The sequence below is a fragment of the Tupaia chinensis genome, unplaced genomic scaffold (assembly GCF_000334495.1).
Source record: "Tupaia chinensis unplaced genomic scaffold, TupChi_1.0 Scaffold000605_1, whole genome shotgun sequence".
In the NCBI taxonomy this organism is placed as follows: domain Eukaryota; kingdom Metazoa; phylum Chordata; class Mammalia; order Scandentia; family Tupaiidae; genus Tupaia; species Tupaia belangeri.
In genome coordinates this window covers 2464457-2487767 of record NW_006160123.1, presented here as the reverse complement: position 1 = coordinate 2487767, position 23311 = coordinate 2464457, and the positions used below count along the sequence as shown (strand labels likewise).

The 23311-nt window shown below is 41.0% G+C and overlaps 1 protein-coding gene across 1 annotated transcript in view; it reads right to left on the bottom strand.

Moving 5' to 3' along the window:
- The window catches only part of INO80 (INO80 complex ATPase subunit), a gene marked incomplete in the record, with an annotated part of 129629 nt that overhangs the window by 24399 nt on the left and 81919 nt on the right, over nucleotides 1-23311 (bottom strand). The window contains 2 exon segments of the mRNA XM_027775821.1: nucleotides 2574-2646; nucleotides 10207-10301. Of these exon segments, the coding sequence (XP_027631622.1) occupies nucleotides 2574-2646; nucleotides 10207-10301 (168 nt within the window).

Below are 23311 nucleotides of genomic sequence, written 5' to 3'. Positions count from 1 at the left end.
AAAGTAAGAAATCATTCCGCTGGGGGGGGGGTTTCACGCTGCAATACCTTCTCCGTTATTCTCTCAGGCTCTGGGGCATGCATGCACATGTGCCCGGTGTGAGTTTTAAGCTGCTGGTATGGGACTTGAACTGTGGTCGACCATGTGGGAGTCCAGAGATGTAATCACTATGTCATCTGCTAGTTCCACTATTATCTTTTTAATTTGCTATAGGGCATGTGTGCTCATGGAGAAAGAAAAGGAAGCTGCCAGTTCAGGACTTGAAATACAGTCAGTTATGTGGGAATCTAGTGCCCCAACCGCTATGCCACCTGCCAGTTCCTTGTCATGCCTTTTATAAAACAACTTCCAATTTATGTATTTTGAAAACTCAAAATTACTAAAATTATTATTATTATTATTTTGAACGGTTTTGCTATAGGGCCATGTGCGCTCGCCAGAAAGACACAGAGAGATAGAAAGCGAGAAATCACCCCCCAGGGGGGATGACCATGCCACAATCCTTTCTCCTCCATTCTCCCCTCGGGATCTTGGGCACGCATGCACATGCGCCTGGCATGAGTTTGAGCCACCAGGTCCAGGACTCAAACTGTGGTCGACTACATGGGAGTTCAGCAATATAGCCATTATGCTAACTGCTGGTCCCTAAAATTATTTATTTTTAAAATGGTTTTATTTAACTTTATCCATTTATTTAAATTTGATGAGAGCCAGACAGAGTGAGCGAGAGAGAGAGAGAGAAAGAGAGAGAGAAAGTGAGAAAGCAAGCTGCCAGGTCTGGGACTCGAACTGTGGTCAGCCATATGGGAGTCCAGCATCCCCAACCAAAACACTACCTGCCAGCCCCCTGAAATTGTTTATAAAATACATTTGAATTCTTGGGACCAGCAGTTGGTATATGGCTATGTTGCTGTACTTCCACGTAGTTGACTGCTGTTCAAGTCCCGGACCCGGTGGCTTAAACTCATGCCAGGCGTGTTTGTGTGTGTGCCCAATATTCCGAGAGGAGAATAGAGGAGAAGGGATTGCGGCATGGCCATTCCCGCTAGGGGAGTGATTTCTTGCCTTCTGTGTCTCTCTCTGTCTTTCTGGTGAGTGCATGCACCCTATAGCAAAAACCTCTCCCCTCCACCAAAAAAAATTGAATTCTGAGAGTATTTCAAAGATTTGCAAGAACTGTTCTCCCTTTTAGATGCTGAAATTTTCTTAAAAGGAAAGTAGACATAAAAGGACAATGTGTGGGACCAGCAGTTAGTATAATGGCTGTGTTGCTGGACTCCCATGTAGTTGACCGCGGTTCAAGTCCCAGACCTGGTGGCTTGAATTCATGCTGTGTGCATGTACGTGCGTATCCAAGATCCCAAGAGGAGAAGGGATCGCAGCAGGGCCATCCCCTCTGGGGAGTGATTTCTCAGTTTCTATCTCTCTGTCTCTCTCTGTCTTTTTGGTGAGTGCATGCACCCTATAGCAAGAAACTCTCCCCCAAATAAATAAATAAATAAATAAAAGACAATTTGTTAGAATTTTTAGAATTTTTTCCTTACTTTCTTTTTAAATAACCAATTTCATTGCTCTTCAACTACTTTTTTTTTTTTTTTTTTTGTCGGGGGGGGAGAGGATTTTGCTATAGGGTGCGTGTGCTCTCCAGAAAGACAGAGACAGAGAGACAGAAAGCGAGAAATTACTTATCAGGGGGGATGGCCATACCACAATCCCTTCTCCTTCATTCTCCTCTCGGGAGAATCACACGTGCCCGGCGTGAGGTCAACACCAGGTCCGGGACTCAAACCGTGGTCGACTACATGGGAGTCCAGACACTTAGCCATTAGGCTAACTGCTGGTCCCTCCAACTACCTTTTGAAGTTTAGGATACAAAACCATGCATTTTTCCAGTAACAGAAAAGTGCACAAGAGCAATGAAATAATCCCTTCCGATTTGTTCTGTTATAGGTCCTAAAACCAACCTGGTTGGACTAACTTTTTTCCCCAGTCTGTTTATTTTCACTGATGTATCTCAAGTATCTGGAATAGAACCAAACACATAACAGGCATTCTTCAAATATTTGTTGAATGAACGTGTAAGAAGCTTATTCAAAGAGAATGGACTAGGACCAGCCCTATGGCCTGGCGGTTGAGGGAGCTGGATCCTACATGCCCAACTACGATTTGAATCCTGGTCCCAGAGGCTTGAAAAATTTGCCAGGCATTGTGTCTGTGCGCACATGCACTCAAAATCCAGACAGGATGGAGAAATGGAAGAGAAGGAATTTCAATGTAACCATGCCTCATTGGAGTAGTGCTTTCTCCCTCCACCTCTCTGTCTCTGGTGAGTGCACATACACTCTGAAAAATGAATGAATGATTGATTGAATGAATGAATGAATAAGAGAATGGATAGAAAAATTTAAAAGGAAAGTAAAAAGCTCCGGTTCTAGTCCAAGTGCAACTATACTCTTTTAACATAGTAAGAGGTACAGAAACACAAAGTCTGTGACACAAAGGGTAAAATGATCCCAATGACATATTTAAGTAGAAAACCTGTAAATTCTGTGTATTGTGTTCTCATTACTTACTGTATCTGCAGCAGTGAGATTGATACCCAGTCCTCCAGCTCGTGTGCTTAACAGAAACACAAAGATGTCATTCCTGCAGAAAAGGAAAGGATATGTTAAGAGGAAAACTGAAAAGAACAGACAACATGTGACAAAAGAGAAGGATTTCTGAATACAGAACACAGTGTGGAGGTTACCGAGGCCTGACCAACATTTCCTAGGAACACTGGACAAAGGTGCTCTGTTGCTAAAATCAAATGTCGGAAATGATCTTCCAATTCGCAGATAAATTTTTCCGGCCCACTAATATCTGATTAACAGGCAATACAAGTATAAACATATAGCAAATGTATCAGAAAAGTGTGTTATCATGGAAGTGGAGACTTCTCTCTATGCAACAGCTGTATTTTTAACAAGTCAGACAATCCCTAGTTCGTACACGAAGGGCTTAACCAATCGGTATTTTGATGGTTTTCTAAGAATCGTGATTACCAACAGTCTAGGAACTAATAATTATTATTTCAAAACACTCATTTTAAGATGATGAAAGTGTCCCAGAAGAGTGTTTCCTAAGTCAGGAGTAAGACTCTCGGCATGACTTCTATGCACTAAGTTGAACCTAGGATAAATGCATGAAGAAACGGTTGGAGTTAAAGTACTTCCAGGTGATCACCTTCAAAGCCCGTGCATAGAAATGATTAAATAAGGTTTTCTTGTTTCCCTTTTACAAACTACATCCTTTTAAAAAAAGAAACTCAGAATTGCCAACAGGTGCCACTGTCATGCATTTAGGCAGCAAATATTTACTGAGTATCTTCTAGGAACAAGGTCCCTGCCACATGATCACAAAGAGCAGGCTTTTGCCTCTAAGATTTGTTTATGCATACATAAACAAACAGTGCTCAGTTTTAGCCCACTTCTTGTGGATTATCTTGCATTTTCATGTTCCTGTCACCTTTAGTTATTTTCAGTCCACTTCTAAGAGAAAGGGACTGAGTTATACTGGTGAGCACACCTGTCAGTCCTCTACACCAAGCTGCCAGTCCCTGTTCTCATAACTACAATGAGGAATACAGCTGGAAATTCATTTAGTTAGTAGTATTCTAATTGCAGGTAACACCTAACTTCAGTCATGAAATCAGTGTAGTGAACCAGGATTACATTAAAGAAAGAAATAATTTAAAAAAAAAAAAGAACGGAAATTATTCTTTCTTCTTTTTTTAAAGAGAGATTTTTGCCATAGGGCACGTGCATTCACCAGAGAAACAGAAAGTGCTGAACTCATGCTGAAATTTGATCTCTAGTGCCACAGTGCTGAGAGGCAAAAGCCTAGAGAGAGTTATGTAGGACACAGGATGACTCACTTAGGAAAAGATTGTTGAATTGTTTACTTATTTAAAAAAAAATATTCTTCAATTTGACGAGAAAGAGACAGAGAGAGAGAAAGAGAGAGGGAAAGTGACAAACCCAAGCCACCAGGTCCGAGACTCGAACAGTGGTTGTCCACGTAAGAGTGTCCAGCACTTTAACCACCATGCTACCTCCTGCTCCTCCTCCCTTGCGGGTTTTCTTTTCTTTCTTTCTTTATTTTATTATTTTTTTTTGTAAAGGTTTTTGCTATAGGGCGCGTGCGCTCGCCATCAAGACAGAGACAGAGAGACAGAAAGCAAGAAATCATCCCCCAGGGGGGTGGTCACGCCGCAATCCCTTCTCCTCCTTTTTTTTTTTGATGATGTTTTTTTTTTTTTTTTTTTGCTATAGGGCGCGTGCGCTCACCAGGAAGACAGACAGTGAGAGACAGGAGAGACAGAAAGTGAGAAATCACCCCCCAGGAGGATGGCCATGCCGCAATCCCTTCTCCTCCATTCTCCTCTCTGGATCTTGGGCACACATGCACATGCGCCCGGCATGAGATTAAGCCACCCGGTCCAGGACTTGAACCGCAGTTGACTACATGGGAGTCCAAGAACATAACCATTACACCATCTGCTGGTTTCCAGAATAGAAATCATTCTAATACAGCACAGGTCATAATAGTAAGTTACCATTTTGTGAAGCTTCAGATATGGTAAATTACAATGCAGAATGAATTTTATTCTGTAGATTCTAGTGAAAAAAAAAATCAGGATGCTCATTATTAGGATGCTCAAATCCCTTCAGGCTACTCTCCAGTCGATCGACTGCTGAAAGTACATTTCCTGGACTGCAAAACAAGGATGCTATGAATAGAGCTGAAGTGACTAACTGATGATACATCAACATCAAACATGAATACCAGTGAAGGAACTATTTTGAAATACACATCCTGGTTAATCACTGAGCTAAGCAGGTGCTAGTAGAAGTCTGCCCATCATTTGCATTTCATTAAACACAACTTTCCTAGAGGCAGGCAAGGCATTATCGGAGGCCTCTAGCAGATTGTGATTCCAAAAGCTTTACATTCCCACGAAAAGTTCCACTAGTTTTTTATCCTAGAATATTATTATGAAGCTGGGTCCAGCAGAGAGCATAATGGTTATGTTGCTGGACTCCCACATAGTTGACCGCAGTTTGAGTTCTGGACCCAGTGGCTTAAATTCATGCCAGGTGTGTGTGTGTGCCCAAGATCCCGAGAGGAGAAAAGAAGAGATTGTGGCGAGCTTATGCACCCTAATGAAAAAATCTCTTAAAAAAATTATCATAAAACTTCATATTTCATAATTGTACTTATTTAAATGCTTCCAGGGGCTGAACAGTGGCACAGCAATGAAATCCAACACTCTGTGAGGATGACCCACATTCTGGAGCCATCCTGAATATGTCGGGACATGCGTGCCATGATCCAGGGCTAGCCGGTGCTGGGGTGGATTGTGGCATCAAGACCCTACTGGAGGGAACCAGCAGTTAGCGTAATGGCTTTGTTGCTGGACTCCCACGTAGTCCACCGCGGTTCGCGTCCTGGACCCGGTGGCTTAAAACTCATGCTGGGCACGTGTGCGTGCGTGCCCAGGATCCCGAGAGGAGAATGGAGGAGAAGGGATGGCGGCGTGACTATCCCCCCTGGGGGGTGATTTCTCGCTTTCTGTCTCTCTGTCTCTCTTTGTCTGGCGAGCACACGTGCCCTATAGCGAAAACCTCTCCAAAAAAAAAAAAAAAGACCTTACTGGAGATGATATCTCTCTGTCTCTTTGTCTCTCTTGCTCATAAAATAAATGAACAAGCCTAAAAAAAAAAGCTCCTTATGGATACATTGGTTTGCTGGAAAAGTCATGATGTCTTTTTCTATGTTTTTCTATACAAAAATGCATTATGGAACCAGCAGTTAGCATAATGGCTATGTTGCTGGACTCCCACGTAGTCCACCGCGGTTCGCGTCCTGGACCCGGTGGCTTAAAACTCATGCTGGGCACGTGTGCGTGCGTGCCCAGGATCCCGAGAGGAGAATGGAGGAGAAGGGATGGCGGCGTGACTATCCCCCCTGGGGGGTGATTTCTCGCTTTCTGTCTCTCTGTCTCTCTTTGTCTGGCGAGCACACGTGCCCTATAGCGAAAACCTCTCCAAAAAAAAAAAAAAAGCATCATGATTTTTCTGACAACCCAATAATTATGTATTAAGAAGAGGCCTTCTGATGTTGAGACTGATGGCATATGGCAAGGTCTGGCTGCCTTCAATGTAATTCTACCCTATATGACATAAAAATAAGGATTAGAAAAATCTTGGGTTGTTACAATTTCCATTCTGGATTACACTGGACTACTTATAAATAAAATATACAAATCAAACTGCTGAGAAGTTCCTTTTTACTTAATAAATAAATCTGGTATTGCTAATATGAATTAATGTTTCAGGGTCTCAGAGAGAAGAAAATAGAAGCCCAGAGGGCAACATGGTGGTCTGGGTGCCCTCTAGAGGGCGGAAAGAGAATCTCTACTCCGGAGTCTACTAGAACAGGCCTTCAAGGGGTCTAGAAACTACACTGCAAAGACGTGACTAGATCTCACCTGTACTTTCTTTAATGACTCACTGAGGCCTCTCTGCACACAATCTTGTTGGTTGAAAAAGAGCCATAATGAAAGACGACACTAGAGATCTGTAACACTCTCACCAAGAAAGAAAAATCCATACTACAGTTAAATTTCTTATGTTTTGCAAAGACCCTGAATGGTCAGATATTGTGGTGGGGGTGGGGGATCCATTTGATTCAGGTCATAAGGAAGGAGGAAGAGAAGAAAGGCCATGGCACTGCAGAGCAAAGACCTTGTGAATGGCTTCTAGGATCATGCACTGGTCACATGTTCTGAATGCTGCCCAGTCAGGACATCCTGGCCAAACAAGTCTTTAGTCTCAGTCAGACTTTTTCCTGGAAGGATCCCTCATAAATAAATCTTGTATGAAGGGAATGTAAATGGCTTTTTATAGGAGTTCTTGTTTACTCTGGCTGACCTCTGAGCCACAGGACTTCCCAGTTGAACTACAATTTTTTTCCTTTTGATGTCTTTTCATTATTATTAATAAAAATATTTGGCAGGGCATGCTTTTTTGTTTTCAAAAACACCTGTCTTTTTTCTCTTTATTGGGCTACTACTGCAGCCAATCAAATTCATAAGCTGAGAGCCTTTTCCTCCATTTGGAAGGGTTAGCTTGATAAGCGTCACCGCAAGTTCAGTTAAGATTCTATATAAGAAGTAGATTCTTTCTAATTTGCATACACTCACCAGAGAGAGGCAAAGAGAGAGAAAGTCAGACCTAAGTAATTCTCAGTTGTAGTGTTTCAAAGCTCAAAAGGAGTTTCCTATAAAAGTCTACTAAAAGTACCCAGCAGATGGCAAGGTGATTAAGGTGCTGGATTCCCCCATGGCTGACAGTAGTTTGAGTCCTGACCAAGGTATCTTGAAAATCCTAAGAGGTATGTGCATGTTTGTGCCCAGGGTCCTGAGAAGAGAATAGAGAAGGGATTGCAACATAGCCATCTCCCCTGGGGAATGATTTCTCCTTTTCCCTCTCTGGCACTCTCCAGAGTGCATAAACCTTAAAAAAAAAAAAAAAAAAAGGATAATTTTTCATTTTTGCCATAGGACGCATGCATTTTTGTATAGAAAAACTGAGGAAAAATATATCATGACTTTTCTGATGACCCAATATATCAGTTTTGTAGTTGGGTGCATGCGCTTGCAGGGTTTGGGGGGTATGAGAAAAAGTGAAAAGTCACCCACAGGGGGATGGCTACACTGTAATCCCTTTCTTCATTTTTCCATCCTGTTGAGATTTTAAGTCTACATGTACATACACTAGGCATATTTTTTAAGTCACAGAGGTCACGATTTGAACCGTGGCTAACTATGGGGAGAGCTGGCTCATTTAACCACTAGGTTACAGAGCTGGCCCTCTAGTACAATTTAATGGTGTAAATATAATTTTAGAGCTAATTTTCTCAAACAACTGCGGTCTAGTAGGAGTACCCAAATAACTCTGCTTTTACAAGTTAAATAAGAGATTTTAGAGGTAATAAATGAGACATACTTTGATTTTTTTTCGCTAAAAGGTTACTGTAAATACTACTAAGCCCCGGATCTCATAGCCATTTCTGGGGAAAAATCAGAGTCAGCTAGTAGAATAGCTGTAGCCCTACGATTCAGAAACCCAAATCACTGCAAGTCAATATATACTATAGCTCTGGTTGGAGCTCAAATAAATTGAACTTTTGTACAAAGTAACCTAATAATATGTACAGATTCTCTCTTTTTTTAATTGTCAGAGGGTATTCCTACTTGCCAGAAATAGAGACAGAGAGGGAAAAAGCAATGGAGTGTGGTCACACCGCAGTTTCTTCGCCTTTCCTCCATCCTGCCAGAATTTGAGACATGCATGCATATGTGTCTGGCATGTTTGCATGTGTGAGCAAAATCCTGAAAGGGGAATGGAGAAGGGACCGCATGGTGGCCATCCCACGGGGGGTGGGGTGGGGAGGGTGGGTGATTTCTCACTCTCTCTCTCCTTTCTGTCTCTAGCAAATGCATGTGCCTTATATCAAACTAACTGAGTAAATAAATCTGAAGTGAAAGAAATTTAAAATTCAGGGCCAGCAGGTGGCATGGTGGTTAAGGGCACTGGACTCCCACATGGTAAACTGCAGTTTGAGTCCTGGACCTGGTGGCTTGCTGTCTCACTTTCCTTCTCTTTCTTTCTCTGTCTTCCTCTGATCCAAATGGAAAATAGTAATAATAAAGTTAAATAAAATAATTTTTAAAAATTGTAACCCCAATACCCTACAGGAAATTAGAAAAAAGAAAACAAGAAATAAGAAATTTTCGGGACCAGCGGGTGGCGTGGTGGTTAAGGTGCTGGACACTCCCATATGGCTGAGTTCCGGACCTGGTGGCTTCTTTTTTCACTTTCCCTCTCTCTCTTTCTCTGTGTCTCTTTCTGGCCAAATTAAAATAAATGAATGAATAAATCAAATTAAATAAATAATTCTCTAAAAAAAAAAAGAAATTAAAAATTGTAACCTAAATACAATTGGTTACATGCTTAATTTTCTTCCCAAGAATTCAAAAGTTAATTATTAACAGAGATCATACAATTAAAGGCCAGGAAGTCAAATCTGTCCTTATTTATAGACATTAAGATCTACTTTACCCTCAGTTCACTGAGGCCAAGGAAGAAAATTAAAGGTGGAATTGAATAGACTCACAACTAGTGGAGCTTGGCTTTCTCCGTGCAGAGAGCAGTGACCAGATTCTGCTTACTGCAGTGGGAACCTGCATTTAGCACAGTTATGGCTCTGTGAACCATTAGCAGCAGCAGGCAGCATTTGAATTTTTTTTTTTTTTTTGACAGGTTTTTCGCTATAGGGCACGTGTGCTAGGCGGACAGAAAGAGACAGAGAGACAGAAAGTGAGAAATCAACCCCCAGAGGGATGGCCACGCCACAATCCCTTCTCCATTCTCCTCTCGGGATCTTGAGCACGCACGCACATGCGCCCGGGGTGAGTCTAAGCCACTGGGTCCGGGACTCAAACCACAGTTGACTACATGGGAGTCCAGCAACATAGCCATTACACCAACTGCTGGTCCCAACACTTGAAATTTTATAGGCTCATTAGCTGGTGGGAGAGGTACCCTGATTAAGAGCTGCCAGCTAAGGAGACTACATAGTACTGCAGTTTGTCAAAAGCACAGTGTACCGACACAGTGCTGGATGGAACATGGGCAAAAGGAAGATATTTTCCTTAAACCTGAACAAACTAAAATGCAAAAACAAACTAAAAATCAACTCTAAGTCAATGCCCAGACAAGGCCACATTCGACATGCAGGTGTACAGCCCATAGACTTTTTTCTACATATCTTTTTATCCACTGAGAATCCTGGATCATGTTCATAAATCATTTCTTTTATTACCCAAGAAATGGGTACAAATATGGTAAGAAAGCCTATTTCAAACACAAAAATTACCAGGTATATTCACTTTTTCCCTCTCTATTCTCCCATCTCCCTCTCTTAGACACATACCTGAATGACTACACTATAAAGCACATTTAGCAACCTCTTAAAATGGCAGATACTATATCATGAAGCTTAACAATCTTGAGATGTATTGGCATTTCTTGGAACTCACTATTTCAAGCACTGGAGGAAAATTTAAAAAAGAATTGCTGTAATTCCTATTAACATTACCTGTTCTGAAAATCAGCCACCATGTCGCGCCTCTCCGAGATCTTGGATGAACCATCGAGCCTCATGTAGGTATGCTTCCTGTAAACCATATATTCCTGCCAATTGGGGTAAAAGGATTTAATAAGTCTAATGCAAATTAATTTACCTAATTTCACAAGTATATACCCACCTTCTACCTCATCCATACTAAAGGCAAGTCATTATGTCTAGAATGAGAAGAAAGCTATCCCCAAACTATAGGAGTTTGACTTAGAAATGAGCTGACTTCCAGGGAATGAAAATAGAGAGCAACCTAAAGATTATGGCCTCCCTTAGTTTCTCCTAGGAAATGAGTCTTATCCCTATAGATTTCTGTAAGTTTATTGGGGGGGGGGGGAAACAAAAACAAACCCAACAAAATGAAATCATCAAACCAAAATGAGTTTTCAGTCACCAACCAAGTATTTTTCACAGCTATGAAAACATCCAGTTTTCTCTGGATAACTAACTTTCAGCCTAATGTTTCTTCCTCCAGCAAATCCTTACTAAAAAAAGACCTTAAATGTACAGTCTAAGCTTTCTCTCATCACTGTCAAGGGATATCTAAGTTAAACGAAAGACAAGTAATTTTGTATGGCAAAGAATGTTCTTGACATCAACTGTAAGAGAAATTACAATTTTTAAGAATGGAAGAAGGGCTGACCCCTTTGCATGGTGGTTAAGTGCTGTGCATAGAAAGCTGGATGCTGGGTCAGCAGGGGAGAAGAGGGGAAGGCGACTGGATCCCACATGGCCAACTGCACAGTTTGAGTCTCAAACCCTACAGCTTAAAAATCATGCCAGGCACGTGTGCATTCATGCCCCAAACCTTAAGAGAGAAGGAACTAAGAAACTGCTATCCCCTGGGGGTGGGGTGTGATTTCTTACTTTCCCTCTGTCTCCCCCGCCACACACACACACTCCTGTCTCTTAAGAGCAAACAAACAAAAAAAAACCCAGGAAGCTGGATCCCACATGGCTGATGGTGGTTCAAGTCCTGGCTTTGGCAGCCTGTCACATGTGCGTTCCCCCAAATCCTGATGGAATGAAAAGATGGAGAAAAAAGCACTATAGCATCACTATGCCTCATTGGGAAGGGTGATCTTTCTCTCTCTCTTTGGTGAGCACATGTGCCTACTGGAAATAAAATTTAAAAACGTAAAAAGAATGGAGTGGGACCAACAGATGGCATAATGGTTACGTTGCTGGACTCCCATGTAGTCAACCGAGATTTGAGTCCCTGACCTGGCAGCTTAAAACTCATGCTGGGGGATCAGCAGTTAGCATAATGACTATGTCACTGGACTCCCATGTAGCCGTGTGCTTAGGAGTCATGCCAGGCTCGTGTGACTGTGTGCCCAAAATCCCGAGAGAATGGAGGAGAAGGGATTGCGGCGTGGCCATCCCCTCTGGGGGCTGATTTCTCGCTTTCTGTCTGTCTCTGTCTGTCTGTCTGGCAAGCGCATGTGCCCTATAGCAAAACAAACAAACAAACAAAAAAACCCCCACAAAACTCAAAACAAAACAAAACAAAACAAAAAAAACACCTCATGCTGGGTGAGTGTGCATACATGCCCAAAATCCCAACAGGAGAGTGGAGAAAGGACTGCACTGTAGCCATCCCCCCTGGGGGAGTGATTCCTTGCTTTCTGTCTGGCAAGTGCATGTACCCTACAACAAAAATCTCTCTTAAAAAAAAAAAAATGGAAAGGAAACTTAAAGAGATGCAATAGAGAGAATTGTTTGCATTTTTAGAAGCTTTAATTCCTGTAGCAGATGATGTACAAATGAACAGATTTTTTTTGTTACCTCTGATTATACTAAAAAAAAGTCAGTTTATAGAGAAACTACTATCTAAAGTGCAACACAGCTGCTTATTTATAAGAAACACCATGAAACAATTATTTCAGCTTTAAAATAACTTTTCTCTACTGAAACAGATCAATAATTTCATTGGGGAAGTGTCTGTGTTAGTCAGTGTATGCTTACTGGAGAGAGAGAGAGATAGACTGAGACAGTAAAAGGGAAAGATCTCCAGGGATCTTGGGCATGCATGCATGCACTTCAAGTCACAGAGTCTGAGACTCGAACTACAGTTGACCACGGAGGAGTCCAGTGATGTAACCACTATGCCATGTCCTGGCCCCAATGTAGCAGCCTATTATAGTAAGTGAGTGCCAAGACTTTGGCAGAGGTCTCTGGAGAGGGTATCTGTGAGGTAAGGATGGTCAACAAATCAGACAAGTCCAGAGAAACACCACCTACACTGTCATGTTTTTGTTTCTGTTTTATTTATTTATTTATTTATTTATTTAAATTAAATTAAATTAAATTCTTTCCTATCTCTGGATAGTCCTTCAAGGGTTTTGATAATCAAAGCAGAGCAATAAATACTCAAAGTAAGGTTGAGGTTTACATTTAGTGGTATAGCTCTATAACAGTACTGGGTTAATGGCAGATGAGGAGGGATGTTTTGGATAGGAGGAAATTCAGAAAAGGTAAAAAACAATAACATGATTATGGTCTTTGGAAGCTTGCTATACCTTGGCAAATAATTCAATCAAGGAATACTGAAAAAACAAAAACAAAAACAAAAACAGAACAACAAAATAACTAAACAAGGGCCAGTCAGTGGCATTGTGGTTAAAGCAGTTTGATCCCACATGGCCAACTGCATGGTTGAATCATGGACCTGGCTACTTAAAATTTCAACACGTTGGGTGCCTATGCATTGTGTGCCCAAAATCCAGAGAAAACGGAGAAGGGACTGTGGTAGGCCATCCCCCCAGGGGTGCTTTCTCATTGCCCCTTCCCTTTGGTGAGCACAAGCACTTTACAGCAAGAAAGGAAAAAAGAGAAGAACTAAATGATATGATGGGGGTCTTTAAAAAGTTCACAGAAAATGCACATTACGAAAATACTCTGTGCCCGGCCGGCAGGTGGCGTGGTGGTTAAGGGTGCTGGACTCCCGCATGGCCAACTATAGTTCGAGTCCCTGACCTAGCGGCTTTCTCTCTCACTCTGTCCCTCTTTGGTCAAATTAAAATAAATAAAAAGGAATAAATGCATTTTTTTTTTTTAAGAAAATACTCTGTGTAAAGGGGGCCAGCAGGTGGTATACTGGGCTTTCACATGGCCAACCACAGTTCGAGTCCTGGACCTGGTGGCTTGCTTTCTCACTTTCCATCTTTCTGTCCCTCTCTGGTGAAATTAAAATAAAGAAATTTAAAAATAATAATAAAGCTAAATAATTTTTTTAAAAAATACTCTGTATGGATTTTAAATATTTTTCACACTAAAATAAATCTCTACTTTTAATTTCATTTTCCCACAAACTTAAAATTCCCTTGTATACCAAGAAAGTTTACAGAGAAGACACCCATCCCGCAGACTGGATTTTAACAAAAAAAGTAGGCTTCCTGCACAGGCATTCTTCTGCTAGCTAGGTATGTATGTATGTATGTATGTATGTATGTATGTATGTATGTATTTTTCTGCTTCATTTTTAATTTTGCTAGAGAGTATGTGGGTTTGCCAGAGAGACAGAGAAGGAAAGTAAGAAAGCACCCTTAATAGGGAATAGCCATGCCACAAACCCTTCTCCATTTCTCCTTCTTTTTAAGATTTTGGGCACACACACACACACACACACACACACACACACACGCACCTGGTATATTTCTCAAGTCAGTGCCCTGGTTGGCCACGTGAGCTCCAGCTGCCTTAACCACCATGCCATCAGGTGGCCCTTCTTTTGTCTTTTAAACCAGAACTTTTATCTCATCAGAGCATTGACGAATGAATCCTCTTATAAATCTTGTTCACATATTTACATATCAAGGTCAACAAAACATCAGGGATATATTAGTCCCACCCCATAATCAAACCAACTCCTATTACAGTTACTGAAGCAACAAAAGAGAGTCTTTGTTACTGCTTCAAGTCTTACATCCAGGGGACCACTGGCAATTTGGAGTCACAGTTATTCATTTAATGTGTCTTGAATATTTTTAATTATTATGTTTTTTAGTAGTGCTGTTTCCTACAGAAAACCACTCTTTGATTGTTGCTCTCCCTGTCAGAATTGTGTGCACTCTGTAACATCTTTGGTCATGGTAGTCCAGTTTTCCTAATAATTCTGTTAATGTGCTGTGAAAGATTGGAAATTTGAAGTATGTAATGTGTATGATATAAAATGTGATCTGGTCGGACGTATGTAACAGCTTTCAACATTTGAAGACAGTGTTTCTTGATATCCTCTTAAGGAAGATTTGACTATAAATTTGAAGATGGAATGTCACTGGAATAATTTAAAAAGAACCACTATACTTGGCTTTTTCAATTTTTGGTACATATGTTAAGAATGGGGCACAGGGGCCGGCAAGTGGCATGGTGGTTAAAGGTGCTGGACTCCCACATGGCCGACCACGGTTCAAGTCTCGGACCTGGTGGCTTGCTTTCTCATTTCCTCTCTGTCTCTCTCTGATCAAACTGGAAAATAATAATGATAATAATAATGAATAAAGTAAAATAAAATAATTCTTTAAGAAAAACATAGTTAAAAAAAAAAGAATTGGGTACAAATTGAAATGTCTGTACTGGTCCTCGACACAACAATAAATCTCAATTACAAAAAAAAGAATGAATACATAAAATTAAATAAATAATTCTTAAATAAAAAATCTTGAATGTTGGTTTTCTTCTTTTTTTCTAGTTTGCTCTAAGATACATATACTTAATGGAGCAAGACAGAATGGGGGGAGTGAGAACTCAACATCCCCCAGGAAAATGATCAACTTGCAATCCCCTTTTTTCCATTCTCATCTCAGGATTTTGGGCCCACAAACACCAGGCACATTTTTAAAGCTGCCTGATCTAGGACTTGAACCATGCAGCTGGCCATGTGGGATCCAGCCACGCTAACCACCATGCCACTGGCTGGCCCCACGTTGTTTTTAAAACCAGCAACTGAGATTTGGTTAATTCGAAACTTTCCATTTGCACAGTACTGAAGCAAGGTAGTTTTTAAATATGGTACACTCATTCCCACTCACCTCTCAAGTCTCTATAGTTCACTCCCATGTCTGAGGACCCCTGTTTGATGATTAGTCAGATATTACCGCGGTTTACAGTGTCATGCTCAGCACTTCTGTGCATTCGAGGGCTTATGGGACAGAAAAGCCACTAAATTACCCAGCTTTTACTTACTCTAGGCACTCTGTAGAAATCAAGAGTCTCTCACACATAGATCCATTTATAGTACTGGGTTGCTGGGAAAGTCATAATGCATTTTTGCATCGAAAACTACACCATGACTTTCTCGATGACCTGCTACTTAGGACAGGCTCAGAAAATGGTCCATCAGTCACTAGTGTGACTCAAGTTCTGGCCCCGCACAGAGCAAGCAGAACTCTGTTAGCTTCATTTAAAGCAGCAAAGAAAAGGGTCACATGGTGGCAGAGAGGCAATGCAATCCTGCAATGCTGAACCCACACAGGAAGGTCTGGCTTTGCATTACAAGGACCCAATATACATCGGGCATGTATGGCCACAATTCAAACTGGCTAAGACTGTGGTATACGACAGCATAAAGACCCTACTGGGTCTCTCAGCAAATAAATAAATAAGCTTTACCAAAATGATGATACTAATAATATTAATACCAATAATAATAATAATAATGGGCTTATAGTCTAGTGGTTAACAGAGCTGGATTTCACATGACTGACCAGTTTGAATCCCAGTTCGGGTGGCTTGAAAATCATGCAGGTGTGTGCGCATTACCCAGATCCTGACAGGTTGAAGAAATGGAGAAGGGATTGTAGTGTGACCACATTCTATTGGGGGATGCTTTCTCCCTCTCCTCTGGGACCTTTCTCTCTCAAGGGTGTATGTGTAATCATGCAATTAAAAAACCAAAAGCTAATCATAATAAATTTACATTAGTGTAACAATAAAAAAATATAACAAATATAATAAATAACCAAATAAAGCAAAAAAGAGAGAAAACAACCCAAATCTAGACCCTTTTCCTCTCCTAGAGTCTCATAATTTAGTGTCCTGTCCCTTTTGATAAAACATGAATATCAGTACCATCAAGTGAACTCTTGTGGATCAATAACTACTAACCAAAGTAAGTTCTAATACTGCTTGAAAAAATAAAACTATGGAGACCAGCAGTTAGTGTAATGGCTATGTCACTGAACTCCCATGTAGTCGACCGCAGTTCGAGTCCCGGACCTGGTGGCTTAAATTCATGCCAGGTACGTGTGCATCCATGTCCAAGATCCCAAGAGGAGAATGGAGGGGAAGGGACTGCGGTGTGGCCATCACCCCCAGGGTATGATTTCTGGCTTTCTGTCTCTCTGTCTTTCTGGCGAGTGCATGCGCCCTATAGAAAAAAAAACTCTTAAAAAAATTAAAACTATGACTTTCAAAATTTAGAAAGACCTATATAGTTTTAATAGCAGTGATTTTTCTCAAAAATCATTAAATAAGTGGTTTATGGGGACCAGCAGATGGCATAACGGTTACATTGCTAGACTCCCATGTAGTTGACCACGGTTTGAGACCCGGCAGCTTAAAACTCAAACCGGACACACGTGTGTGTGCCCAAAATCCAGAGAGGAGAATGGAGGAAATGTGATTGAGGTGTGATCATCCCCTCTGGGGGCTGTGCGTGATTTCTTGCTGTCTCTCTCTCTCTCTCTCCGGTGAGCACATACACCCTATAGCAAAAAACCTCTTTAAAAAAAAAAAAAAAAAAGTACGTTATGAAGAAGATATACAAAAGGCATTTGAATTATGATTCTCAAGCAGGATAACAACACACATGCCTAGACTACCCCAGGGATTCTGACACTGTAGGTCTGTCCTAGGGCCTGGACTGTTTATTTTCTTAGAATGGCTTATTTATTTATTTATTTATTTATTTATTTTGAGCAAGATTTTTGATATAGGGTGCATACATTCACCAGAGACAGAAACTGAGAAATCAATCCTTCGCTGCAATCCCTTTTCCTCCACTCTCCTCTAGGGATTTTGGGCAGGAACGCACAAGCACCTAGTGAGTTCTAAGCCACCTCATCCAAGATTTGAACTGTGGTTGACTATGTGGGAGGCCAGCAATGTAACCATTACACGAGTTGCAGATCCCTAAAATGGCTATTAGTAAAGAGAAAAGCTAACATGTGTCGGTGAGGTTGGAAAGAAATGGGAATCCTTGTACACTATTGGTGGAAACATAAAGCAGTACAGAGATTCCTCAAAAAGTTAAAAATAAAACTACTGTATTAATCAGCAATCTCACTTGTAGAAATATATTCAAGAGAAATAAAATTAGTACCTTGAAGAGATTTTTTAAAGAGAGATTTTTGCTGTAGGGTGTATGTGCTCACTAGAGAGAGACAGTGAGACAGAAAGCAAGAAATCACCCTCCCCTGGGGGGATGGCCAGGCCACAATCCCGGCTTGAGTTTTTGAAGCCACTGGGTCCAGGATGCAAACTGTGGTCAACTACGTGGAAGTCCAGCAATGTAATCATTATGCCATCTGCTCATCCCTCTTGAAGAGGTTTTTGTGCCACATGTTCACTGTGGCATTATTCAACAATAGCATTAACCTAAGTATCTACCAGAAGATGAATGGATAAAGAAAATAAACATACACAAGCATATATACACACACACAATAAAATGTTATTCAGCTTTAAAAAGAAGGAGAAAATCCTGCTATGTAACAACATGACACAAACCTGAGGGACACCGTACTAAGTTAAGTAAGCCACACATAGATAAATACTCCATGTAAAATCTAATAAGCCAAACTCATAAAAGCAGAGAGTAGAAGTGGAGAAAGAGGGAGATGTTGGTCTAAGGGTAAAAAGGTTAGCTACATGGGATGAAAAACTTTTCAAGATCTAATGTACAGCATCAAGAGTGCAGTTAATAAGACTGTTTTGTGTACTTGAAATTTGCTAAGGAGGTAAACCTTACAAGTTTTCACCATACACACAAAACATCACAACTAGGAGCCAGCCAGTGGTATGGTGGTTGGAGCAGCTGGATCCCCTATGGCCGTGTGGTTTGAATCCTGAACCCAGTGGCTTGAAAGACACACAGGGCATGTGTGCATGTGTACCCAAAATCCTGACAGGGTAGTGAAGAAGGGGTATTGCAGAGTGGTTTTATCCCCCCAGGGGGTGGGGTGCTTTCTCACTCTCCCTCTTTCTGGTGAGCACATGTGCCCTGCGGCAAATTAAAACAAACAAACATTGTAACTATGTGAGATGACAGATGTTATTTAGCTTGATTGTGGTAGTAATTTCACAATGTATACATATATCAAAACATCATGTTGTCAGGCTGGCCCCATGGCCTAGTGGTTAAGAAAAGCCAGATCCAAATGGTTGACCATGATTCAATTCCCAGACCCAGTGGCTTGAGAAACACACTGGGCATGTGGGCATGCATGCTCCAAATTCTGACAGGATGGAGAAATGGTGAAGGGACTGCAGTGTGACCACACTCCACTGGGCAGTGGTTTCTCTCTCTCCTCCTAACCCCCTTTCCTTCTGTTGTATGTACCCTCTGGCAACTTAAAAACAAATCAAGTCATCACGTTGTCTACCTTAAATATGTATAATTTTTACTTATCAAGTAGAACTCAATAAAGCTGGAAGAGGAAAAACTTCAAAGATCATTTCAAAAGATTTCCTGTATCAGCAGAGAACCAGCACTACAGAGGGAAGGTGGAGGGATGTCCTTAGAAACTTCCTATTTAAGGGCTGGCAGGTGGTGTGGTAGTTAAGGGTGCTGGACTCCTACATGGCCAACTGTGGACCTGGCTTGCTTTCTCACTTTCTCTCTCTCTCGCTCTGTCCTTCTCTAGTCTTAAAAAAAAAAGTTAAATAAAATAATTTTTAAAATTTGCTATTTAATATATACTGAATGTCTGCACTCGATGGAGAAACTGAGATATCAGATGGTACAAGGGCACAGCGAGCAACTATGGATACCAGAGAGTGTGGGAGGAGGGTGGAGATGGGGGAGGGTGAGCGGGAAAAGGAAAGAAGCAAAACATAAGGGACACAAAATGGAAAACTATCTGCTGATAATAATGTGTATGATAATATCTTCAATTGCACCATTATACGGTGTATTCAGAATGGGAAAATTCATTTGGTATGTTGTATGATATACAGGGATTGAATATAAAAATAAATAAATAACCTTACTATTAGGATGGCCCCCAGATGAGTACCATTGGCAACACCTGGATTTTGATACAAACATAGGACTCAGGGTCACATCCCACACCTAGTGATTCATAACCTATATTTTAATAACATGATTTATAAGCAAGCATTAAGCATGAAAAACACTGTTGTAAAACATATGTGGTTTTTTTTTGTTAGCTTTTTAAAAGTTTTGCTATAGGGTGCATGGGGTTGCCAGAGAGAGACACAGGAAGGGGAGGAGGAGAGGAATCTGCCCACAGAAATAATACTGCAATCTCTTCTCCATTCTGCTCTCGGGATTTTGGGCATGAATGCACTTGTGCCTGGTGCTATTTTGAAGCTGTAGGGTCTACGACTCAAACTGCACAGCTGGCCATGTGGGATCCAACATCTTAACCTCCATGCCACCTGCTGGCCCCACATAAAGTAATTTTTAAAACACTGGTATGCTATTTTCAAGTAAAGTTTTATATGGGACCCTTCTAATATATAAAATAGGTATAAACAGTACTATTCTGTCTGATGAAGAAGGCTGAAGTCTACAGCCCCATCTACTTAATTTATACCCTGTCCTCTACAACTGACCAGTTTTAAAGGCACTGTTTCATGAAATAAGTTGAAAATACACAGGATTACATCCACAAGTTCTACTACATTTTATGCAGTGACATGCAGTGTCAGTATAACCCAAGACGCAAATTCCTTCTCCTTCCTTTAAAATATACTAAACCACAGCAAATATTTGTTCACCTAATGGCATGAAAGAAAGGGCCTATGTCCATCTTGAAGTAACATGATGATGGTGGCTAGCATTTACTGAGCATTCACTACCGAGCTTATCTAATCCTCATACCAGACTTCAGGGCAGGTGCTACTACTGTCACTCCCACTGTCGCAGACGTTAAGATGTTCTGTACTCAGCTAAGTGACACACGCAGTAGCAGCAAACAGCATTGGCATTCAAACTGATTTGTTTCAAAGCCTTTTCTACCACCTCCTAGATGGAAGGAAGCTCATCACCACTGGGACAAAAACCCCATTATCTGTCTAAAGAAAGGATAATTGAGTACTTAATAAAATAAAATCACATAAAAGGTTATATATTCGTATTAAACCTTTATCCCTAATAAAGGTTCATAGATCCCTTTTACTAATCTCCCATTCTGAAACTTGTATTTCAAAGCTGTCTTGATGGTCACTTTAACCCATTTTTACACGGATAAAACAATTTGGAGAAAGACTGCAGTATAAACCTCAATCCCACAGACCTGGTGCTACTTCTTCTCAGACATGCCATTTTCCCTCTGTGGGGTGTATCACCAACAAGAACACAGGACCCTCCCGTATCTATTACAGTGGCTCTGAGGTCCAAGTAAATTGCACCAAGCAAGTGAAATATGACAGACTCCCCTTAACTAATACAGAGCCCTTTAGAGCACAATCCTATCAGAAGGCACTCGTGGGCCCATCCTAATCTGCTTTCAACCTACTGGTATTATTTCCTTTTCCACTAGCCCATATATTATATTCACACTGAACTTCTTCCAAATATTTTGAACCTTCCCATCTATCTTTTTTTTTTTCCTTTTCTCCTTTTTAAATTTTTTTTTTTTTTTTTGCCAGAGGGTGCATGCACTTACCAGAGGGAAAGGAGGAAAGAATCCCCCCATGGGAAATGGTCATGCTGTGATCCCTTTTATTCCCTTTCTCTGTCTATTCAGGATTTTAGGCACACATGCACACACACCTGGCATGTTTTTCCACGCAATCTGGTGCACAGTCAGCCATGAGGAATAGTACACCCTTAACTACCAGGTCACAGGCTGCCCTTTCTGTCTTTTTATATCTGATTTCCTTTGTCTCAAAGTCCCTTAGTGATGGCTGAAATTCTATATAATATGTTACCATCTATGTAAAGCCTAGTTTGAGAATGACCTAGTTAGAAATAAATCTATCCCTCTTACTCCCCTCAGTTCTGTTCCTGTTCCATCTTGGCGCTAGTAACAAGTTGAGTTATTTGTGTATGTATATGTCTCCTCCAGTATATCATTCCTTGTCAAAGACCATGTTTAACTGATTATTTTTATCTGTCTGGCACAATGCTTCATTCACAGGTAGCATGGAAAAAACTTAGGATGGCCCCATGCAGTAGTTAAGCATGGTTTGACTCCCAGCCCCAACAGCCTGAGTAACATGCTGGACGTGTGCACACAGGCCTCGGGTCTGACAGAATGGAGAAGGGGGCAGGCAAAAAAAAGGGAGTGCAACATGAGCAGGCCCCTTAGGGTGTTCTTGCTCACACTCACTCACACTTGCCCACCTCCCCTGGCACAGAAAAAGAGAGAAAAGGACAGAAAGAAAGAAAAAATTTAGATTATAAATGGCATGGCTGTTAGTCAACAAGTTTCCTTCCATCATTCCTAATACCTAACTTTAAAAACTCTGTAATTGGCACTGGCTGTTAGCATAATGGCTATGTTGCTGAAGTCCCATGTAGTTGACTGCAGTTCGAGTCCCAGATCCGGCGGCTTAAACTCACACCGGGTGCACATGCGTGCATGCCCAAGATCCCGAGATGAGAATGGAGAAGGGACTGCAGCGTGGCTATCCCCCTTCGGGGTGTGTGTGTGATTTCTCGCTTTCTGTCTCTCTGTCTCGCTCGGTCTTTCTGGCGAGCACATGTACCCTATAACAAAAACCTCTCTTAAAAAAAAAAAAAAACCTCTGTAATTAACTGTGATTCCAACCTGTTTTTCATTCCATAGGGTAGTTTTAAAAAAGCCAGCTCCCTAGTATACGCAGAAACACAGCTCCCAATGGTAACTTGGGAGTCTTAAGAGAAGTCAGTTCATAGATGACAGAATGTCTGCTCAGGATGAACCTTTCCCCAGTGAGATATTGCACTTGGATGGGCATGTTACGCAATCACCCTACCCAGTGTCTCAAATGTCATCATTACCTATGGATTATCTGGGTTTAATCCTACATTGTATTTCTTTGTACTGGTATAGTTCAAGGCTTGTCTGGATTTTTAACTATCACACCACATACAGCGTCAGCTGGCTGACCCTTTCCAAGTACGTTCGTATTGCAGAGGAAATAGTGGTGGCTTGTTTCCTTCAGCTACAGACTCAGTAATTTGATATAACAAGAAAGAATCTGAAAAGAAAAAGACCCACAGATACTACAAGTCATCTGTAACGAGTTAAAAGCTCTCTCCACTACTGGACCATGGAGAGGAGACCATGATGATGGTAAAACTGACGGTGGTAGAAAGTTTCATCTGACATCCAGCTGGACACTACCATCCCCACTGCACAGGGGCTACTTCCATAGCACCCCCAAAGCCAAGATCCTATAGGGAACTGAGTGAATTTAAAGTAAATCTGTAACATGACATTTTATGACCTACCATGTCCTTCCTGATTCATATCCTTGTCTTCTATCCTTGACTTTCTTTCTAGCTCTGAAAATTAAACACTCTGATTTTTTAAACCCCTATTCAGAAATGTCACGTGAAGGACAAAACAATTCTAAATACAAAATTCTATTTGAATGAAGATCTGATAAAAACACAAGAAATTTAAATTAAAGTCTGATTTTTCTCCAAAAGAAAAAGGTAGCTATCTATCACATTAGAAAATACTAAGAGCCCAGAAGCCATATTTCTCAGACAATGGAAAACTGAGCATATACTGGGTCATCAGAAAAGTTGTGATGTATTTCCCTATGCAAAAATGCATCATGACTTTTCTGATGACCCAATACAAGTATGTTAATTTTTCCTCCTTTTTTTTAATTAAGAATTATTTTATTTAACTTTATTTATTTATTTTAATTTGACCAGGGA